The 18,873-nt window shown below is 47.1% G+C and overlaps 1 protein-coding gene across 2 annotated transcripts; it reads right to left on the bottom strand.

Annotated features, from left to right (window-relative positions):
* Positions 1-4,032: 4,032 nt before the first annotated feature.
* Positions 4,033-17,302, bottom strand: LOC147240070 (inhibitor of nuclear factor kappa-B kinase subunit alpha-like). 2 transcript variants are annotated; one of them, XM_086194796.1, is made up of 22 exons: positions 17,246-17,302; positions 16,321-16,439; positions 15,230-15,324; positions 14,938-15,055; positions 14,758-14,827; positions 14,586-14,674; positions 14,419-14,508; positions 14,140-14,264; positions 13,542-13,649; positions 13,198-13,333; positions 12,920-13,114; positions 12,372-12,474; positions 11,944-12,067; positions 11,061-11,212; positions 10,920-10,981; positions 10,715-10,824; positions 9,952-10,001; positions 9,763-9,868; positions 9,433-9,580; positions 8,227-8,363; positions 6,563-6,662; positions 4,033-5,054 (listed from the first exon to the last, which is right to left on the bottom strand). In XM_086194796.1, exons 1-22 carry the CDS (start codon positions 17,256-17,258, stop codon positions 4,989-4,991), a joined length of 2,316 nt encoding a protein of 771 aa, XP_086050922.1. In that variant the 5' UTR covers positions 17,259-17,302; the 3' UTR covers positions 4,033-4,988. The 2 variants fall into 2 exon arrangements, with proteins under 2 accessions (XP_086050922.1, XP_086050923.1); XM_086194797.1 differs by lacking the exon at positions 17,246-17,302 and adding an exon at positions 16,883-17,171.
* Between the last annotated feature and the right edge of the window lie 1,571 nt (positions 17,303-18,873).

The raw sequence follows: 18,873 nt of genomic DNA, 5'->3' as shown, positions 1-18,873 counted from the left end.
CCCATAAATACAGGGTTTGGGTTAATGATGTCACAAATTCACATTCCCTCCATTATCATAGTTCAGGTTTCAACTCTGTTCTTCTGATGTTGTCCAGAACTGTGACTTTGACCTCCTGGTTCTGTTGAGGTTACTGGTTCCAGTCCTCTCCCCTGCTAACAGCATCAGATCACACTTGATCCATAGTTATTGATCTTGGGGGGGGGACGGGGGACGAAGGAAACGAGCTCCATCACGGGAGTTTCCTGCACAGCTTTCTTTAATTATACGTTTGTGTTTCCAGTCTGGTGCTGCTCAGAGTTCCATGGGGAACTCGTGAACGACGGTCCGCCAGAAAGGAGAAGCGTCTCTGCGCCTGGTTTGTGCATCACTGATGAACTCTGCTTGCCTGTCTTTTGAGCAACAACTTGGATTCTTTTAAAATGAGCTTAGACTTTTAGTCCTCACTCTTCTGTGTTGTCAGAAGTTGGCCTCCACATTTTTTGTACAAGGAGAAAACCTTTCGGAATTCTGGTGAAGAAACATACATGACAGTCGCAGTTCGCTGAAGTCATCGATACCCGATAGCTGTGTTTGGTTCCGTTCCACTCCTGAGGGAGGAGTGAGACGTTTTGGGCCAAATAGAACTGTTCCACCACAAAGTCTGTCAAATGTGCCAGGAGGCCTCCGAGGCAAATGTCGCCCTCGTGTCCTACGAAACAGGACGCCAATTGATCCAACCACGCTGAATGTTGCAGGGTTGAGGTGTTCTTGTAGTCCAACAGGAAGTGGTCATCTCCTGGTTCCTCCACCAACAGGAAGTGCTCATCTACTGGTTCCTCCCCCAGCAGCCGATGGGATTGTTCCATGTGATTGTGGTGATTGAACCAGTAAATCTGATGAATGAACCTCCACCATCTGGTCTGGTGTTTACTGGTGGATCTGACGTAGAACTGAACCTCCTTCATCTACCAGTCTGGTGTTTACTTGTGGATCTGATGTAGAACTGAACCTCCACCATCTGGTCTGGTGTTTACTGGTGGATCTGACGTAGAACTGAACCTCCTTCATCTACCAGTCTGGTGTTTACTTGTGGATCTGATGTAGAACTGAACCTCCACCATCTGGTCTGGTGTTTACTGGTGGATCTGACGTAGAACTGAACCTCCTTCATCTACCAGTCTGGTGTTTACTGGTGGATCTGACGTAGAACTGAACCTCCTTCATCTACCAGTCTGGTGTTTACTGGTGGATCTGATGTAGAACTGAACCTCCACCATCCACCAGTCTGGTGTTTACTGGTGGATCTGATGTAGAACTGAACCTGCTGATATCTCCAGCTGCTGAGAACCACACACCTGATCTCAGGTACAGAAGAGAACCGAATGTTCAGCACCTGATTTCCTTGTTTTATTCCTACTTTTGTTTTCCATCCAGGTACCAAGAAAATCCACTGCGATGGCTGTGTATTACTACAACATATACAGAAGTTAAATACTTCTAAATCTGTTCATGGTGAATTTGAAGCAACAAGGAAAGTGAGCTTGTGGTCAGTGGAGAGGAATGTGGGCGGGGCCTCTCTCTGATTCACTCGCCAAGCAGCTGATAAAACATCTGTTTACATTCACTGCGGCTTGTTCGACAGCGAAGCTTTGTCTCAGCTTGTTGGCGTTTACTGGAGGGAGGAGATGAAATGTGGGGATGACCTCCTCCTCCTCCTCCTCCTCCTCCTCCTCCTCCTCCTCCTGAGGGATCAGGGCGTTCACGCCAACACTCAGCCATGTTTGAGCTCAATCAACAAGAAACAAACGGCATCAACAACCACGAGCTCTCCTCTGGCTCTCAGCCTGACGGAGGGAGCGTTTGCCAGCTGATCCTCCTGATGTTCATTCAGCTGCAGGTACTAGAACCCCACAGCCAGGAACTGTCAGTGACTCTCACACCTGTGGAACAAACAACTTCCTCACAAAAAGACAAAGAAAAAACAGAGGACTGTGGCTGAAAGTGAGTCAGAGGGGGAGAGAAGGAAGACGTGAAGGAGCCTGAATCAGGATGAGTCAGGATGGATCAGCAACACTGACCTCCACCGCCGTTCCTGAAGGACTCCGCTTGTTCCCAGCTTCGTTCTCACACCCACACACACCACAACAGCCTGATTCCAGAACTGTCGGCTCTCCTCAAACATGACATCATCAGGAGCAAGAAGTGACAGCACACAGTTGAAGCAGAAGCGGCAGGACTTGTCCTTCCTCACGAGGCTAAACCCCGGAAAAGAAAAGCTTAAAAGGGACACGGCAACTTTGGTGAAAGTCATTTATTGTCCATCGTCCCCAGAACCAGACAGGAAGACAGAGACCTTCTCTAGGGAGCTGAGACCCAGGCTAGTTAGCTTAGCACAATGAATGGTAGCAGGGACGGAGCTATGCTGACAGTTCCCACCCACTACCAGTCACTGAGCTCAGCTAACTAGCCTGGGTCTCAGCACTGGGGATGACACCATGTGACAGGATCATGTGGTACAGAATGTGATCTAAATCATCTAAAATTCCCGGAAACACACGCCTTCATGCCAAAGTGGTTTTATTTCATTACCAGGACACATTTGATCCGTGTACAGTGATGCTTCTAAAATCAAACACTGAAGAGACGAGTTTGAAACATCAGATGGAAAGAAAACAGACGTTGAGTTAATTAAATACAAAAAAAATATTCTCTTTCATTGCACTTAAATGTCATAAATACATCTCTGGCCCGAAGAACTGCAGTACATTCAACCACCTCCCGTCTGTTCATGACACTGAGTCAACACGCTCTACGGACACCAGGCCGCCGCGCCGCCCTGCTGCGCTCATGTCACACGGGCTGACGACGATGGAGAAGGTGACGATGAAGAGGCCATCGATGGCTTAGATGATGAGTGAATTTTTGGAATGCTGAGTGTTCTCTGGCTACAGCCTCTCAAACAAGACGATCGATGTTTTAAATGTCATAATTATGAATAAAACCAACAAAACCAAGACCTTAACACTCAGAAGCCTCAGCAGATGAATCAGTGGCGTGGAAAACGGTCACGGGCTGCCCGAGTACGGAAATGAGACAAAGAAGAGGTTCTTGTTTTCTCCCTCTCGCGAAACGCAACAAGAAGATGTAGTAAAGTTTCGCTGTTGAATAGAAGGAGAGGATAAAAACCCTCAGTAGCTCCGAGACGAGGAGAAGCTCCCGGGAACAGGATGGATGGATTGACGGAGGTCTAGAATGGCGTCTGCTCTCCATGTTGTGAATAACAGACTGGTTTTTGTCTGAACTCTCGGGGGTTTTCCTCTCTTAGCCTCGGGATATTCTGATCATTCCGACTCTTTCACGCGTCTGCAGTCTGATCAAGGCTGCTTTTTGTTGCTGTTGAGATTTTTTTAATTTCCTTCAACAATCCCGTCACACACAGAGTAGTAAAACAGTCCCACTCAGACCAGGGAGGATGAAGAAGTGCCACTACAACACTCGATCTCACGCCCGCCAGCACCAACTCAACCTCCCGAGCCTCGCCACCGTCAGTCACATCGAATTCTACCACTTCCCCTAAAATGAGGAGAAAGAATGTGGAGAAAAAAATCCAGCACAACTGGTGTGTGTGTGTGCGAGTCTGCACTTCTTTATTCTGTTCTTTTTATCCTGTTTCCCCTGCAGCACCACCACACCCCTAGTGGACACCAGTGATATTACAGGCATTTTGTTTTTCTCAGTCATAAGAGTTTTGATCCGTGGTGATACGGGTCCCTCAGGGTGCAGGGCCAAGCGACCCACACAGCACCGACACGTCCCATACATGTGCCACCAACAAAGCCATCACTAGCGTTCCGTGTGACGCTGGGGTGAAGACACAGGCGGTTAAAGGGTTAAACTTGCGCTACGACACTGAGCCGAACGAAGAATTCCTTTTCATGAGAGGACATTTGAGTTCAAATGATTCAGCGTAAAAAAATAGATTCATCACAGAGGAACCTTTTAAATCTGATAACCAACTTCACAAGCAGGTTTTAGAAACTTGAGCGTGAGTGTGAGTGTGTGTGTGTTTGTGAGTGTGTGCGTGCATGTGAGTGTGCGTGCGTGAGTGTGTGTGAGCGTGAATGTGTGTGAGTGTGTGTGTGTGTGCGTGCGTGAGTGTGTGTGCGTGCGTGAGTGTGTGTGAGTGAGTGTGTGTGCGTGAGTGTGTGCGTGAGTGAGTGCGTGAGTGAGTGTGTGTGCGTGAGTGTGTGCGTGAGTGAGTGCGTGAGTGAGTGTGTGTGCGTGAGTGTGTGCGTGTGTGTGTGAGTGTGTGCGTGAGTGTGTAGCAGCTTTCTGTATTTGGTCCCGACAGTTAAAGAACACCGTTTTCCTCACTCCTATGACAGGGAAAATCTGGCATTTCATCAAAAGCTGAAAGGACAAATGATGAAATTCAAGCGATGGTGTGATTGACAGCTGTGTGACATGAACGCAGCGCAAGGTGTCAAGTGAAGCGGCGGAACCAAGGACGTTCTGGCGAGGAGAGGTGACGGTAACGCCAGATGGCGTCCTGCTGCCATTTACAACTTGAAGATTCAAACATTTACAGGTGATCCTTTTACATCAAACTACACACGTCTCTGCACAACTCTTCCAGAAGGATCCAGGAGAGAATCAAAGTGCCGTTTGTGTGATTGTAACTTCCTCTCCTGCCCCCCCGCCATTTCCTGTGTTTGTCATGCTTCTGTGAGCACCCCCCACCCCCCAGCTGCTACACTTGGCTTACTCGAGCAACAGGACAAATCAGTTGTTATGAATGATGCACGTCAGCGTTTCCCCTAGAAAAACTATTCACTGATCATGTGTCACGGTGGGCGTGGCCAACCACCGCTGACCTTGTGTGTGTTTTAAAAGAATAGCAGGCGTCCATGTACAAGTGTTCAACGTTCCTGTTGCTGGCGTTCAGTCCTTAGTGTTACAGGGAGACTGGCAGGGATGGAGGCCGCCACCGCTGCCGCCACCGCCATTTACGCATTCCGCTTTTTTAACTTTGTCGTCAAAGTTTCGTATTTCGTCCAGCTCCAGTCTTGGTCCTTGAAAGGGAAAACCATGTTGTTAACATCTCCAACAACAAGGCTTAACACATTATAGAACTGGTCACATGACCGCTTACAAACGGGATCTGATCAGAAACGTTAGCGGAGCAGAGTGACCTTTCACCCAAGTGTCATCAGGTCCATCAGGTCCTCTTCATCGCGCTGGACTCAGCAAAAGATTCACCAGCAGCAGCAGAGGGGGAATCAAACCTGATCTGTGATTGGTTGCTGCTTCCAGGTCAACGCCGCTAACTTGCGTAAAGCTGTACTGCCTCAAACTACGAATATGGACGTTCCCTATGGATGCTGGCATCACGCCGTCCCCCACGTGCCAGAAGCTCTGAGTCACCGGCTGCCACGAGGGAGGAATGCCTGCCGGGTGCTTCAGCGGCTGGTCAATCTTTTGGAGCGAGTCCAGGCTCAGACGTCGTCTCAGTGAATCCAGAATTCAGAGAAGCTTCACATGTCTCACTGGAAGCTGCAGGAGACGGAGGACTAACAACAACCGCGACCAACATCTGTTCACCCTCCGGGTCCTCTGGTATAATCCAGGTCCTCTTAATCCAGCCGTATCATCAGCAACCCACAAACTCTGAGCGAAGATAAAATCTAAGTAACGTGAACTTTTATTCTACGCCGTGAGCACCACCAGCTTGGACATTCAGAGCAGAAAATACGAAATAAAGTATTTTTCCCCTCAATGAATGATCAGTATTTCTGTGGAGGGGAAAATAAAATCCACAACAATGTTTTTCATCGAGGCAGTAAAATTTGAGGCGGAGCTGGTAACTCAGCGGCGCCTGAGGCTCAAACTGAGCCTCTTTGACACACAAGTTCACATCCACCCACTCAGTTCGCTTCACTGGGGTCATCAGGGTCACCGGGGTCACGTTCATGCTCAGTATCACAACACCGACAATGAGCTTGAAATGGTTCAACATCTCATCCGCCATCCATCTTCAAGTCGTCTTCCAAACACTCAGTCAGCCAGCGTTCATTTCATGGCTCCCCCACATCATCCAACCTCGCATGAGGCTCAAATCAAAATATCGGACAGTTGTGCTGCTGCTAGCCGTCAGTCTCCATCAGCTTCAAGCTACAAGCTGTGTTTACTGGATTCACCGAGAAGTCATGCAGGGAAACGTGTTCATGAGTTCAAGAGAGGCACTGATAAACAAATACTTGGGTTTAGTATCAGTTGAGTGACTGACACACACACACACACAGGACTGTTTCAGCCGTGAAGAATTCCTTATTGGTTTCAGTCTTGTCATGATTTTTAAGAGTTGGAGAAGATGCACGATTCAGAGCGGAACTGGAACTTGGCTCTGAGTGAGTTTCTTCATAGAAGAAGAACCCCATTGTTAGAAGGTTCTCGCAGCCCCGAGAGTCACGACTAGGATCTGAATCTGCTGGTATCTGAGTTCAAGCTGTCAGGTTTTTAAAACTCATAATTAAATGCTGTCTCACGGTTCAGCAGGACCGGTGGAGGGCAGTGAACTCACCACGATGCTCTTGGCCTGGTCGTCGGCTGCATCCTGCATCAGACTGGTCAGCTGACTGAGGTACTTCTGGTTCTCCTGCAGCAGCTGTGGCGCCGCGTCACTGAGGACGGAACACCACTGTTACATCACATGATCTCCATGAGTACCGTGCAGTTTGTGTGTTCAGAGGAACGCCCAGAGGCAGAAACTGACCCACCACATCACATGTGTACCAACACATGAGCGTAGCATGAGACCAGCCTGCTGGGATACGTTTGAGTCTCTGAGAGAAGCTCGTCCATGCTTGGCCGACACTCAGAAGACTTTCACGGCAGACTTGTTCAAACGCAGAAAAACGTCTAAATAAAGCCAGAAATCGGATAGAGTACTGCAACACCAATCGAATCGCAGTATCTGAAATACAAAACTAGTATTTGAAACATTTTGTTGCTGTTTATTTCATGTCGTAAAACGACGTTTTTCTAAAAAGTTGCAGATGACAAATGTTTGTTGTATTTCTTAAACAGATGTTGCTTTATTTGTAGTTTGGAGTTAAGAAATACAGATTTGTGAATGCCCAGTCGTTTGCGGTCATTCCCTTGATAAGAACGACTTGATGTGTGTATCAAATTACTACGTGACTCTCCCACCTAACAATGCAGCCCTTGTTTAAAACGCTGAAGAACTTTGGAATCGCGTCTATCAACCTTCAAAAGTCGAGCGCATCACAGTCTCTCACTTTCACTGGAATCACAGTCTGACATTCCGAAGCTCCGCAGTGACCCTGAATGCAACATTCCCAGGGCAGTGATGTCATCTACTCCACCAATCAGCACAGGTTTGGTCATGTGAACCCCGAGATATAAGAAATAAATCTGATTTCAAGGAAAAGCAACTCTTCTAACCTCACGGTTATGACGAGCATCCATTTGGAGTTCAAGACCGAATTACAAAAAAATTCTTTTTTTTCTTAAAATATTCATGCACTTTCTTCTGTTGCCGAGCAACAAATACAAAAACTGAACTACGAATGAACCTCGGTGAAACTTCAGATGAACATGAAACAAACTAGTTTGTATACAATTAGAGGGCTTTCAATACAACATACTGTAATACTTCCTGCTGGTTTTTGGGATATTACTTCTCCATATACACAGATAAGGGGGGGGGGCGGCGTGGCTCAGAGGTAGAGTGGCTGTCTAGCAAACAAAGGCTCGCTGGTTCGATCCCCACTTCCCCCAGCAACCATGTCCAAGTGTCCTTGAGCAAGATACTGAACCCCTAAGTGCTCCTGATGGCCCTGCGACGGACTGGTGGCCTGTCCAGGGTGAACCCCGCCTCTCACCCAATGTCAGCTGGGATAGGCTCCACCCCCCCATGACCCCTGACAGGATTGGCGGAGTAGAAAAAGGATGGATGGACCCTCAGATGTACTGATGAATTATAGAGGAACCGTCCCGTCTCATATTGGGTGGAGGAATATTAGGATCCTATTGTCACTGTCTGGACTGACCCCTGAGCTCCAGACACCCGACTGTGAGGACTTGAACGGTCAATTACCGTTTTGGGGGAAGTTTTACTTTAGATGAGACGATTTAGTGAAGCAATGAGGGTGACAGCTTTCCTGGTCAGTACAAACACATTCCTGCATGAATCAATGAAAGCTCCATGATTGCATGAGTCACCTGTCGTTGGGCCCCGGCAGCGAGGTAAGGGGATGAGGGGAGCTGACTGGTTGTGCTGACTGGGACCACTGGGAAACCTGCAGCAGGTTGGATGACTCGGGACTGGTGGGCATGGAGTTTCGTGTTGAGTTCTGAGCCTGTAGGAGAGAGAGATCAAATGATGAAGCCTAATGAGGAACCTCCTGTCCCTGATCTCTGAAGAAGAAAGACGACGTCAGGACAGACAGACCGGGTCCAGCATCGCACCAGAGAGGAGTTCAGCCGATGCTGAGAACCGCCCGACTGCTCGTATTTCAGTGTTTCACAATCACTGCAGACCTTTCACACCGTTCCACCTCCTCCCCTCTGGGAGGCGCTACACATCCACAGGTTCTTTCTGCAGGTCGTCATTCTAATAAACACTTGAATATTCCACAGCATACAATAAAGCTGTAACGCCTTGAGTCCACATACAGACTTTTGCAGTCGGGAGACCTCTTACTGTCCATCGTCCCCAGAGCCGGCCAATGTCAGAGACTAGTGCTAGTTAGCTTAGCCCAATGCCTGGTAGTGGATGGGAAGTGTTAGCATCAGCTAGCTCAGGTCCAGGCTAGTTAGCTTAGCCCAATGGCTGGTAGTGGGTGGAAGTGTTAGCATCAGCTAGCTCAGGTCCAGGCTAGTTAGCTTAGCCCAATGGCTGGTAGTGGGTGGGAAGTGTTAGCATCAGCTAGCTCAGGTCCAGGATGCTGGTGGGTCCAGCAGGAACCCTCCTCCTCATCATCATCAGTAGCAGCAGTCGCTCTTCTCGTCCTCAACAAACCTTTGGTTCTGTTGACCCAAGTTCCAATGGAGCTTTGGAGGTGCTGCGTCAAATCACTGCGCCCAGTCAGGAAAGTAGTTCCGGCTACGTGTCTGATTCTACCACTACAACGTCTCCTCATGTTAAACTGGTATTCATCACCAAGGTTACACACAACCTTCATTTAAATACTCAAACCTCACCATGTTTGCTTTGTGGGTTTCCTTTCTCTCGCTCTCATCTCGTGTGTTTCTGATTTGACCACAGGCAGCAGAGTATTCTGTCTCCTGAAGTTAGTTCAATTGCACCCTCCAGTGGTTGACACACATCACATCACACAACCTCATAGATACCAACATCAGATTAAATTCATGTCCTTGTGATTACTACATCTACATATATAACTAACTACAGGTGAGATGACTTACACAGGCGATCTTCAGCAAATGCCAGAACTCCCTCTGCCTCTTGATCTGCATCTGCACCACCGTGTTATCAGCATCCTTGATGCTCTCCAGGGTTTTCTCAATTCGCGGAAACAAGTCAATGATCTTCTGTTTGCTAATCAGGATCTTGCTGTTGGGAAGAGACAAAGGGAACAGACCATCTCTCACAATATCAGTACAGTGGATGTTTTTATCCCTGAGGGTTGTGTTTTTATATCTGAAAACACAAAAATACTCGAGGGGTTAAAATAAAAAGCTGCAGAAATCAAAGTAAGTGAGTGAAGTCACAGCCTGGATGGGGCAGACTCCTACCTGAGGTGGGTGTAGAGGTCTTTCAGGACCTTGTCTTGGTTCTGGACTGTCTGAATGATGGCCTTCACCATCTCGGAGCTGTCACTGCTAACATCTGGCTCAGGTACTGACAAGTGCATCATACAAACATTCCTCAGGCGTCTTATTCTGACTCAACGAACAACAACTCATCTGATTCAAACGTCTTACTTTTGCATTTTATCTTCAGTTGCTTGTAGAGCTCAATTGCTTTTTCTTCTCTGTAATAAAATACATTCAAATATTCAGATGACAAAGAGTGCACATCAGGTCAATGGTTTTAAAACATGGTCTTCAATGAGAATGCGACGAGGAAGAAGGTCCATGTGACAAAAACATCAAGAAGACATCTCTGTTCATACAAGTTTGCCAGCACACAAATCCTGACTGAGAGCAGCTTGAAGTGGTCGGGCCGAGGCTGGTCTCCATCGAGGGGGTCTGTGCCTTAACAATCAACCAGAATAAATAACCTAGGTTGTAAATTTCAGATCAGATAACCCATGAGATTCAAGATGAACTTTGCTGCCCTCCAAAGTGGGAAATTTGTCTTTGGCTCTTCTACCCTGCAGCCATAGAAAGACAACGCTCAACATTGTCTATAGCTGCTAATTTATGAGGTGTGAAACAGGATTCTGCGACTCCCCAGTTAGCTCAGTTCTCTCTGACTGGTATTACAAACCAGGGATGGGCGATTCCTCTATTACTCACCAACTCCATGGGTTTGTCAGGCCTGATCCTGGATCAGTGTTGACAACCAACCAACTGAAATAACAACTTGCTAACAAACAAACACAAAAGGAACCTGCAGGCTTCAATTACAGAGAGCTCAGCCGTGACGCATGACTCTCGTCTCACCAGGCCGCAGGAGAAAACTGGTGGTGTGTGTGCAGGCACGAGCTTAGATGAACCGAGACTGTCGAGTCTCATCACTCACAACTGCTCCATCTTGTCTCCTTGGCGTCGGGCGTATGGGCTCCTCTGGAGCTCCACTATCTCAGAGTGCAGAGCCATGATTTCATCATCCAAATGGCTCACCTCTGCCACCTGCAGGAAAAAACAGGAACCACATGAGCACCTTGAGGATTTGTACTCCTGGTCCACACCATAGACCACCTCTAGGTTTGACAAGTCTTCATTACCTGTGCAAAAGCAGCAGCTCGCTCCTCGTTCTCCTGCCAAGCTTTCAGCATCTTTTCAGAGGCTTCAGATAAAATGGCAACTCATCAAAACAAACTTATCACATTATTTCCTTTTGCAAACGTTCTCCGACAGCCACTCACATATGCCGTAGTGCATCTGGTCGCTGTACTTCTCCAGATCGTACTGGATGCTGCTCTTGAAGAAGTCCAGCTTAGCTTTCAGCTGCTGGGAAAAGCCAAACATGCAGTTTTTACACCTGGTCAGGTTGGTGTTGTAGCGCAGGAGGCTCAACCTGGAGGGAGAGAGGCCACGACCAAGACTTAGAAAGAGGCCTGGAGCAGGAGCAACGCATGGCTGCCACAGCTGGCCACAGTCAACAGAAGGAGCGAACTGAAATTCATAGACATGGATGGCAATATTCCGAATGAACACCCTTGAAGTGCTACTTTGTATCTTGTCCGTCTATTACTCTCTTACAGGGGTCTTGGGCTAACTTAGATGCATTTTTTCCCCCTCCTGCATCACTTAATGACTCCAGAATGCAGAAGGAGCCAGCCACATACATTTAGCTTGACGCTACGAGAGACTGATGGCAAGCAACACCCTAGAAGACCAAAAACGTTCAAGGTCATCTGCTGGTATAATCCACATCTCCTTAATTCAGCTTTAAAGATCAGCAATCCACAAACCCTTTGATCTGAGTTAAAAAAAAGAAACATAATAAAACCCTTCTGGTTTCTGGAGTGACAAAGGAGTAATACAGGAGGGAAAACATCTGAGCTCAAGACCCCGAACGGCTAAATACACTTTTTTGGGTGAAATATTGCTCTAACAAAGGGAGTGAGATGAAACACTTCTATCTCACTATTTTGTCACAGGATTTTTGTGACAAATAACAGCAGTCAAACCACTGCGAGTCAAACTCGCCTCTAAACAGTTTTCTGCATTATTCGCAGCAACACACACATCAGTATGCACCTCCTGCTGCGTGGTTATAGAAATCACAGATTATGGCGCACTCACATCGCGGCTCTCTGTCCTTGGAAAAGCCTGCTGTAGTCCTCTCTGAGGCCACAGATGTAGCTCACCGCTTCACCCCAAACTTTCTTCAGGACCACCAGGGGAAGCTGAGTTTTGGGTTCTTGTACTGAAAAGTTAAGAAAGTCTCATGACCATGTCCAGCTACGCGTCTGATTCAACCACGACAACATCTCCTCATGTTAAACTGTTGTTCATCACCAACATGACACACAACCCTCGTTATGTTAATCCAGGCAGAGACGGGGCTACGCTAACATTTCCCACCCACTACCAGTCCTTGTGCTAAGCTAACTAGTTGGTGTATCTATTGTCTGACTCAGGGAGGACAAGGAACAGAAGGCGTGTTCTGTTCAACATGTTAAAGTTGAAACATCAAGGGAGATGAAACAGCAGAACATGAAACCACTCACCAATAGTGTTGACTTTATCAGGCAACTGCCGCGCACTGAAGGGGCCTGAATACTTTGTGATGCTCTTATCAAACAGGTAGACGATGTAACTGTCCCATCCTCTCTACACGGGGGACAGGAAAACCACAGTTAAGCGGACAGAAACACTGTTGGTGCCCGCAGGAGTCCCAGGACGCGCATTCACACAGCCGCCGTTGTCTGCACAGGCAGCACAGAAACAAGAAAGCAGCTTTGCTTGGAGCAGAAGTCAAACTATTTTAATTCTGAAGCATCTTTTTTCCTCCCTATTTGTTTGTGGCCATTTGTTCCCACAAAGCTGGAGTGGTCATGGCTCCGCCTCCTCAGCCACTCTGGGAAACACTGCGGACGACCAAAAGCCTCCATCAGCCGTGGAGTCATAGGCCTCATCTACTCACCTGGCAGCAAGTTTCACTGCCTGATCAATAGCTTCTGTGCGGACGCCCAACTAAGATGGAGGCAACACAGGGACCTGAAGCCCACCCCCACGCCACCTGGATGCCTTCAGGAACGCCATCTAAGCGACTTACCACGCCATCAAGGACACACTGAGCAGCAGGCTTCCTGGGGTCCAGTGACACTCCGGTCTCCTGCAGCAGCTCCTGATTCACCACGTCGATCTTTGTCTCCGCCTCGATATGCTTCTGCAGACTATGGAGACTCTCGTCTGGTGTCAGCTGGAACGAGTGGACCTGGGCTGTGGTCATGTTCAGGATGTGGACCACCTGAAGACAGACAGTAGAGAGCCAAGAGGTGAGGCTGAGCTGGCAGCAGTGAAGGTGCCACCGGCTCTCTGCCAGGTGCTCACCTTCATGCTCAGGATCTGCTCCAGCACATCGAAGCAGAGCGGTTTCTTGGTGTCATCGTGGACTTTTCCTCCCCTCTGGACAGGATCCCACTTCAACATCAGCTGGAGCAGCATTTCCATCGGCTCCAACAGCGTCCTGGTGAACAGCAGTCAAACATGCTCAAAGAGCTTTTTTCTTTTATTGAAAACTGCCGACTAGTGTCCTGGGAGCGAGTATGTTCCCATTGCTGACACGAGCCGGACCTTCGATGGAGTTCCTGGGTGTTATGGCCAGTGGGAAGGGGGTTTTCAGGGAAGAAACAGATCCCGCAGAATATAGGCTGAAGGAGCAAGTGCAGACCAACCTGCTGAGATTGTTGGGGTAGGGCAGGTGAGTGGAGAACCTGACGTCTCCGTTCAGCTCCTCCACGGCCATGATGTCCTTGGGACCTTTATTCCGTACTTTGCTGGCCCTGAGAGGAGGAACGGACAGAGTAACCATGCGCCACTCCACAGGTTGAATGACTTGATCACAAAACTTGAAATGCTGTCAAAGCAGCTGGAACATCTGGGATGTAAATCACTGTTGGATAGTCACACAGAACCCCCACCCCCCCACCCCCCACACACACGTTAATTAGCACGGACACCACCACTGCAAACTTGGTTCAGCCCCTCCTACAACGACTGTGATCGGCTTATAGAAATTCAAACAATCCAGAGTCTTTGCAGCTTGGAGAAGCATCTGGATACACCAGACAACCTGTAAAGACGCAGGTGAGTTCCATGCAGCGCCAACGTCTGGAGCCTCTGCACCACAGCGCTTCCTTCACACAACAGGGTTGGGACACATTTAACTGTCCTGGTAGCCCTGGACTCAAATCTCCGTTCAACCAGCAAATAAACTTCCTGATGAAACCCTAAATAGACATCACTTTCAGGTGAAAACGCTGTGCGACTCACCACTGCACAGGCTGCAGGTTGTGCAGGAACGGACGAAAACCACAACTGCATTCAAATACCATGGTGCCGAAGCTCCAGTAGTCCACGGTGACGGTGTACGGCTTGTTCTCAAATAACTCTGGTGCCTGCAGAGAAGCAGTGCGTGACATCACGACACAACACAACTCCTGCTCACAGCTACACGGCTGCTACGTGATTGGCATTTCCGCATGTTAGCAATTGTGTCAAACAGGATTGAAAACATCCACTACATCGTGCACTGTCTGCTGTTGTTCTTACCAGGTACTGTAGCGTGCCAACGAAGGACGTGCACAGACTTCCCTGGTCCAGGTCTTTCGCGTATCCCAAATCAATTATTTTGTGAACCAGCTGACAAAAACACACAAACGTTTTTCAAGACGTACAAACCACAGCAGAAAGAGTAATGCCAAAATGCGGACGTTCACCTTTCCGTTGATATCTTGCAGCACTATGTTTTCAGGTTTAAGGTCTCGATGTATGATCTTGTTTTCGTGCAGATACTGGATGCCAGATCCTAGAGCACGAACCGTAGCACAACAATCATCAACACCCCGACAGACGAGCGTGAATGAACGAGCTGCACCAGAAGAAACGTACCGACGTCGTTGAGTAAGGACAGAACTTCGCTCTCTTTCAAACCACAGCAGTTCTCCGGTTTGCTCAGCACCTGCACGTCACACAAGATCCATCCTTCACCTTCTCAGGCAGCGACTCTCAGTTAAATAATACAAGGTGGTAAAGAGTTAAGGGATGCACAGACAAAGAGGAGCCCCTCACCTTCCTCAGGTCTCCGCGGGAGCAGTACTCCATGGCCAGCAGCGGAAGATGGTTTAAGGCGATATAATTCATCTCCTCTGGGACGTCTCGAGCCGTCACCACATTGATGTGATTTAACCTGCACGAGGAAGGAGGAAGTGCTTCAGATTGTCAAGACATATTTTGCAGTGTCATCCTCACATTTCATCTAAGTAGATCATTCAGTACTGCAAGTACTGCAACTGTGCACATTACTGCATCATGTCCTAATAGAACTGAAAAATGCAACAAAACAAAAAAAAGAAGTACAAACTTCTTCATGATCTGGATCTCCCTGCTCCATCGATCCTTGTTTCTTGGCGTCAGCTCGAGGCGGCACATTTTCACAGCTAGTTTTTCATTCGTTTCCTGGAGAAAAGAAAATCTGTTGTTTTATAAACACATAAAAACATCCCCAAAAAGTTTGTGGTTTTAAAGAAGGCACTTCATACCTGTTGACTTCAAAATATGAGAATACGTAGCGAGTTAGAGTGACGTATGAAAGCTAACGGTGCCACCCAGTCTTTTCAACCTTGTTTTCACTGTAATCTTATTGAGTTTGAACTGAATTTTTCCTTTTTTATTATTATTATTATTATTGTAAATATGTGGTCATACAACGATCTTTATAGATTGTAACAATTAGAGCGAGCTGATTAATTCAGCCCATTTTGGCCTCTCACAAAATGTATAAGACGAAGTGCTAAACAAGCTGTGAGTCACGTGACAATGGCGTAGTTCTTTCATAGGCTAACGCTAGCTTTGCTAACCACTGCATTTACGCTTCTAACTTAAACTTAAGACTTATTGTCATTCTAACCGGGGGACATGTTGGGGCATGAAACACAGCACTCAGGTGTCAGAGGAATAAAACCGGTCAGTTAAACTAGGCATCATCAGAGGGTTCATGAGTGAAGATGATCCTGATGAACTAAACCAACCAATCATCCACTGAGCTGATTTACTGATTCAATCACCCACAATCCCATTGGCTGCTGGTGGAGGGAACTATGTAGATCAGGGGTGGGCAACCCTGTGCCATGGAGGGCCGTGTGGATGCAGGTTTTCCTTCCAACCCAACACTTTAACAGGTGATTCCACTGATTAACACTCTTCTGTGGCTGAAGGTGTGTTAATCAGTGGAATCACCTGTTAAAGTGTTGGGTTGGAAGGAAAACCAGCATCCACACGGCCCTCCATGGCACATGGTTGCCCACCCCTGATGTAGATGCTGAATTCCGGGTAGGACTACAAAAATACGTCATTCCTACGGCACCAAATCCGGTCGGGACCTAGTCATGATGCTTTCATTTCTCCGTGTCGTGTCTTCTCAGTAAATCAAGAGTCTTATGGCTCCAAACTCACGTGATGCTGGTACAGGTAAACGTGGGCGAAGCCGCCAGTGCCCAGCCTCTCTTTCAGCTCCCAGTCCCCGCAGTTGAGGTTCTGTCTGAAGGGAGGTTTCTCCATTATTGCGGCGCGACCTGGACCCAAGAGCAGAAATACGTTCACACATAAGCCAGAACATTCCCCTCCGGCACTGCTCAGACTGGCAGCATTGTTTCATTTATCAGCCTGACAAACAGCTCCCCAACACAGGGAGGCGACTATATACTGGATGCACCGCCGGGTCAGATTAACGCCATTACTTCCTTGTGAACGCGAGGATGGTGAATAGTCCGTATCTGTAAACACGGCGTGTTCGAGTGCGAGATACAAAAAGCCCGACAGAGGTTGCTGTCTCTGGTGACGAGCCTGTTAGCTAACAGCTAGCTTAGCTAACGTCAACAATGGTTCAGCGTTCCCACGTCAACCTGCGCTCCAGGAAATAGACGGAGCCTTTCACTTGTTTCCTCGCGTTAGCGGACGAAGGCAGCGGGAGAATTCATGGCGGTGTCACGGCGTCAAAGAGCGCTTCGAGACTTACTTCGTGCTTCTATGGACGTGTCATGAGCCGTCTTCAGCGGGAAAGTATTCAGTTAGTCGAGTTGTTTTCAGGTCAATGCAGCACTGTGTGTACTTTCCAGCGTGACGTCACCGCAAATCCCGGCTGTGCGTGTTTAATGTGAAAGCGGGGCTGCGTTCAACGCCGCGAAGGGCAGCGTTCAACAACATTTTGCACTCCACCGGGCAATGAAGTAAGAAGAGAAATTACACAAAGCAAAATGTTCATTGCTCGGCTGATGCCGGAATGATTCTGAACTGAACTTCCATTTCCGGTTAACACTTCCAGCTTAAGTCTCCCACCCTGCACCTACAATTCTCCCTAAAATGTCTTCAAAGTACCTACAAGTCGGTGTCATGGCCTCGGGAAGACGGTTTTCCCTTCCACTTCCCTGTGGCTCCAGGATGCAGGAAGAGCCAGCAACGCAAATTTAGCTTGAAGCTAATTGGAGACCAAATATTGAGTAAAAGTGCCCAAAAAGGTCTGGATCTGTTCTTGGGTGAAGCATCGCTTTAACCCAGTTGTTTTTAAAATGGGCCGAGAAATTAAACCCCTGTTAAAGTCATAGTTTTGGCTTTATGAATATTGCTGTATTGTAGCATTAGCATCAGCGTTCATGTCTGGATTTAGGGGTCGTTTAAGAGTAAAGGAAGTAAACTTTGAGTAAATATTAAATATTTAGTCAATTTACTGGTTAAATGTATATTTGAGGGTTTTTTTTTCAAATCACCAATTTCAAAATCAATAAATGTGAGTTTTTAATCCAATTTGTTGACTTTATCATGTTAGCGATATTTAAGCCAACTTTTACTCTACAGAGTAAAGCTTTATGCCAACCAAAGAAGTTGTTTTTGGTCGTGCTTGAAACCCACAGGCACTGATGCGCTGTACATTTTTGTTAATATGGCTTTTGTTATATAGAAAGAACACAAAAGAGTTCTTTATAGGGTAAGAATACTTCAAGAGCCAAGTATATTGAATGTTAAATATATGTGTAAACTACAGTGTGTATAAAGTTAGAGAAATGTACTTCGTACATGGAAAACATGGTTATGTTTAGTTTTAGTTTATTCTCATAAATGAAGTATTTATAAATATTTTTATATAACTGTTTTATATTGATACCTCTTTTCTCTATTCAGAGAATCCGTATTATTATATACCAAATATATCTGACTGGACTAAAGTCACCGTGATCCACCATTTTAAACATGACGTAACCAAAACAGAGTCACAGTTTTCCTAAGATATAAATTAAGTTTGAGTCTGAATCGCCATGGAAGAGAAGAAGGGTTGCATGTAAACAAACAACTGAGATATTCAGTTTAATGGTTTGAGCTTCTTTGCGCATAAGAAAAAGACCAAGACAAAATGGAGCAAAGTGAAGAAGGGAAGGACTCAAACACTCAGCTTATTTGGGAAGGTAGAACCTGATAGAATGACGATCAGACCGTTCATCTTTCAAAACTTTTTATTTTCATCTTCTGCGTTTCCCAGAACGAGACGCTCACAAACAATGTTACCTTGGTGAGTTGTCATGAGGCAGCGACACGTGAAGCTCACGGATGAACTCGGCCTTACCTGCACCAGGTGAAGACACACTGAGATGGATCGTTACCTCTAAAAAGATTTGTGAGCCGGCTCGAGTCTCTAGAACACAACAGCCTTCAATTTACCCTCGGCCTTCATTCACATCAACAGAAATAAACAAAACAACCACCATGAGCTCAAAGGAAGTGTTGACCTACCTTAAATATTAAGCCTTCATTTAATGTTCTGACCATAACAAAAATGAAAGCAGGCCACAATATCTCATGCTTTATTTACATGTTCAGAAACGAGGCTGATGGGAGGAGTCTGCATGCTCCGCTGCCTCCACACAGGTATTCTGTCTGCAGTAGCGCAGGGTGACATCAGAGAGCCGCCGTCGCCAGGGGAACCAGCCATTTCCATGCTAACCAGTGCCATGGAGA

This window comes from Aulostomus chinensis, chromosome 23, assembly GCF_037954235.1.
Source record: "Aulostomus chinensis isolate RoL2024-O1b breed Wild chromosome 23, RoL_Achi_v1.0, whole genome shotgun sequence".
Taxonomy (NCBI): Eukaryota; Metazoa; Chordata; class Actinopteri; order Syngnathiformes; family Aulostomidae; genus Aulostomus; species Aulostomus chinensis.
The sequence above is the reverse complement of the archived record's forward strand: the minus strand, read 5'-3'. Positions and strand labels throughout refer to the sequence as shown.

What these genes read in the sequence shown, in the direction of transcription:
- LOC147240070 (XM_086194796.1), bottom strand. An exon ending in CAAGGACAGAGAGCCGCGAT is followed by an intron (nt 11,213 to 11,943) that starts GTGAGTGCGCCA and finishes CTCTCCCTCCAG; the next exon opens with GTTGAGCCTCCTGCGCTACA. An exon ending in ATTTGCTGAAGATCGCCTGT is followed by an intron (nt 8,364 to 9,432) that starts GTAAGTCATCTC and finishes TCTCTCCTACAG; the next exon opens with GCTCAGAACTCAACACGAAA.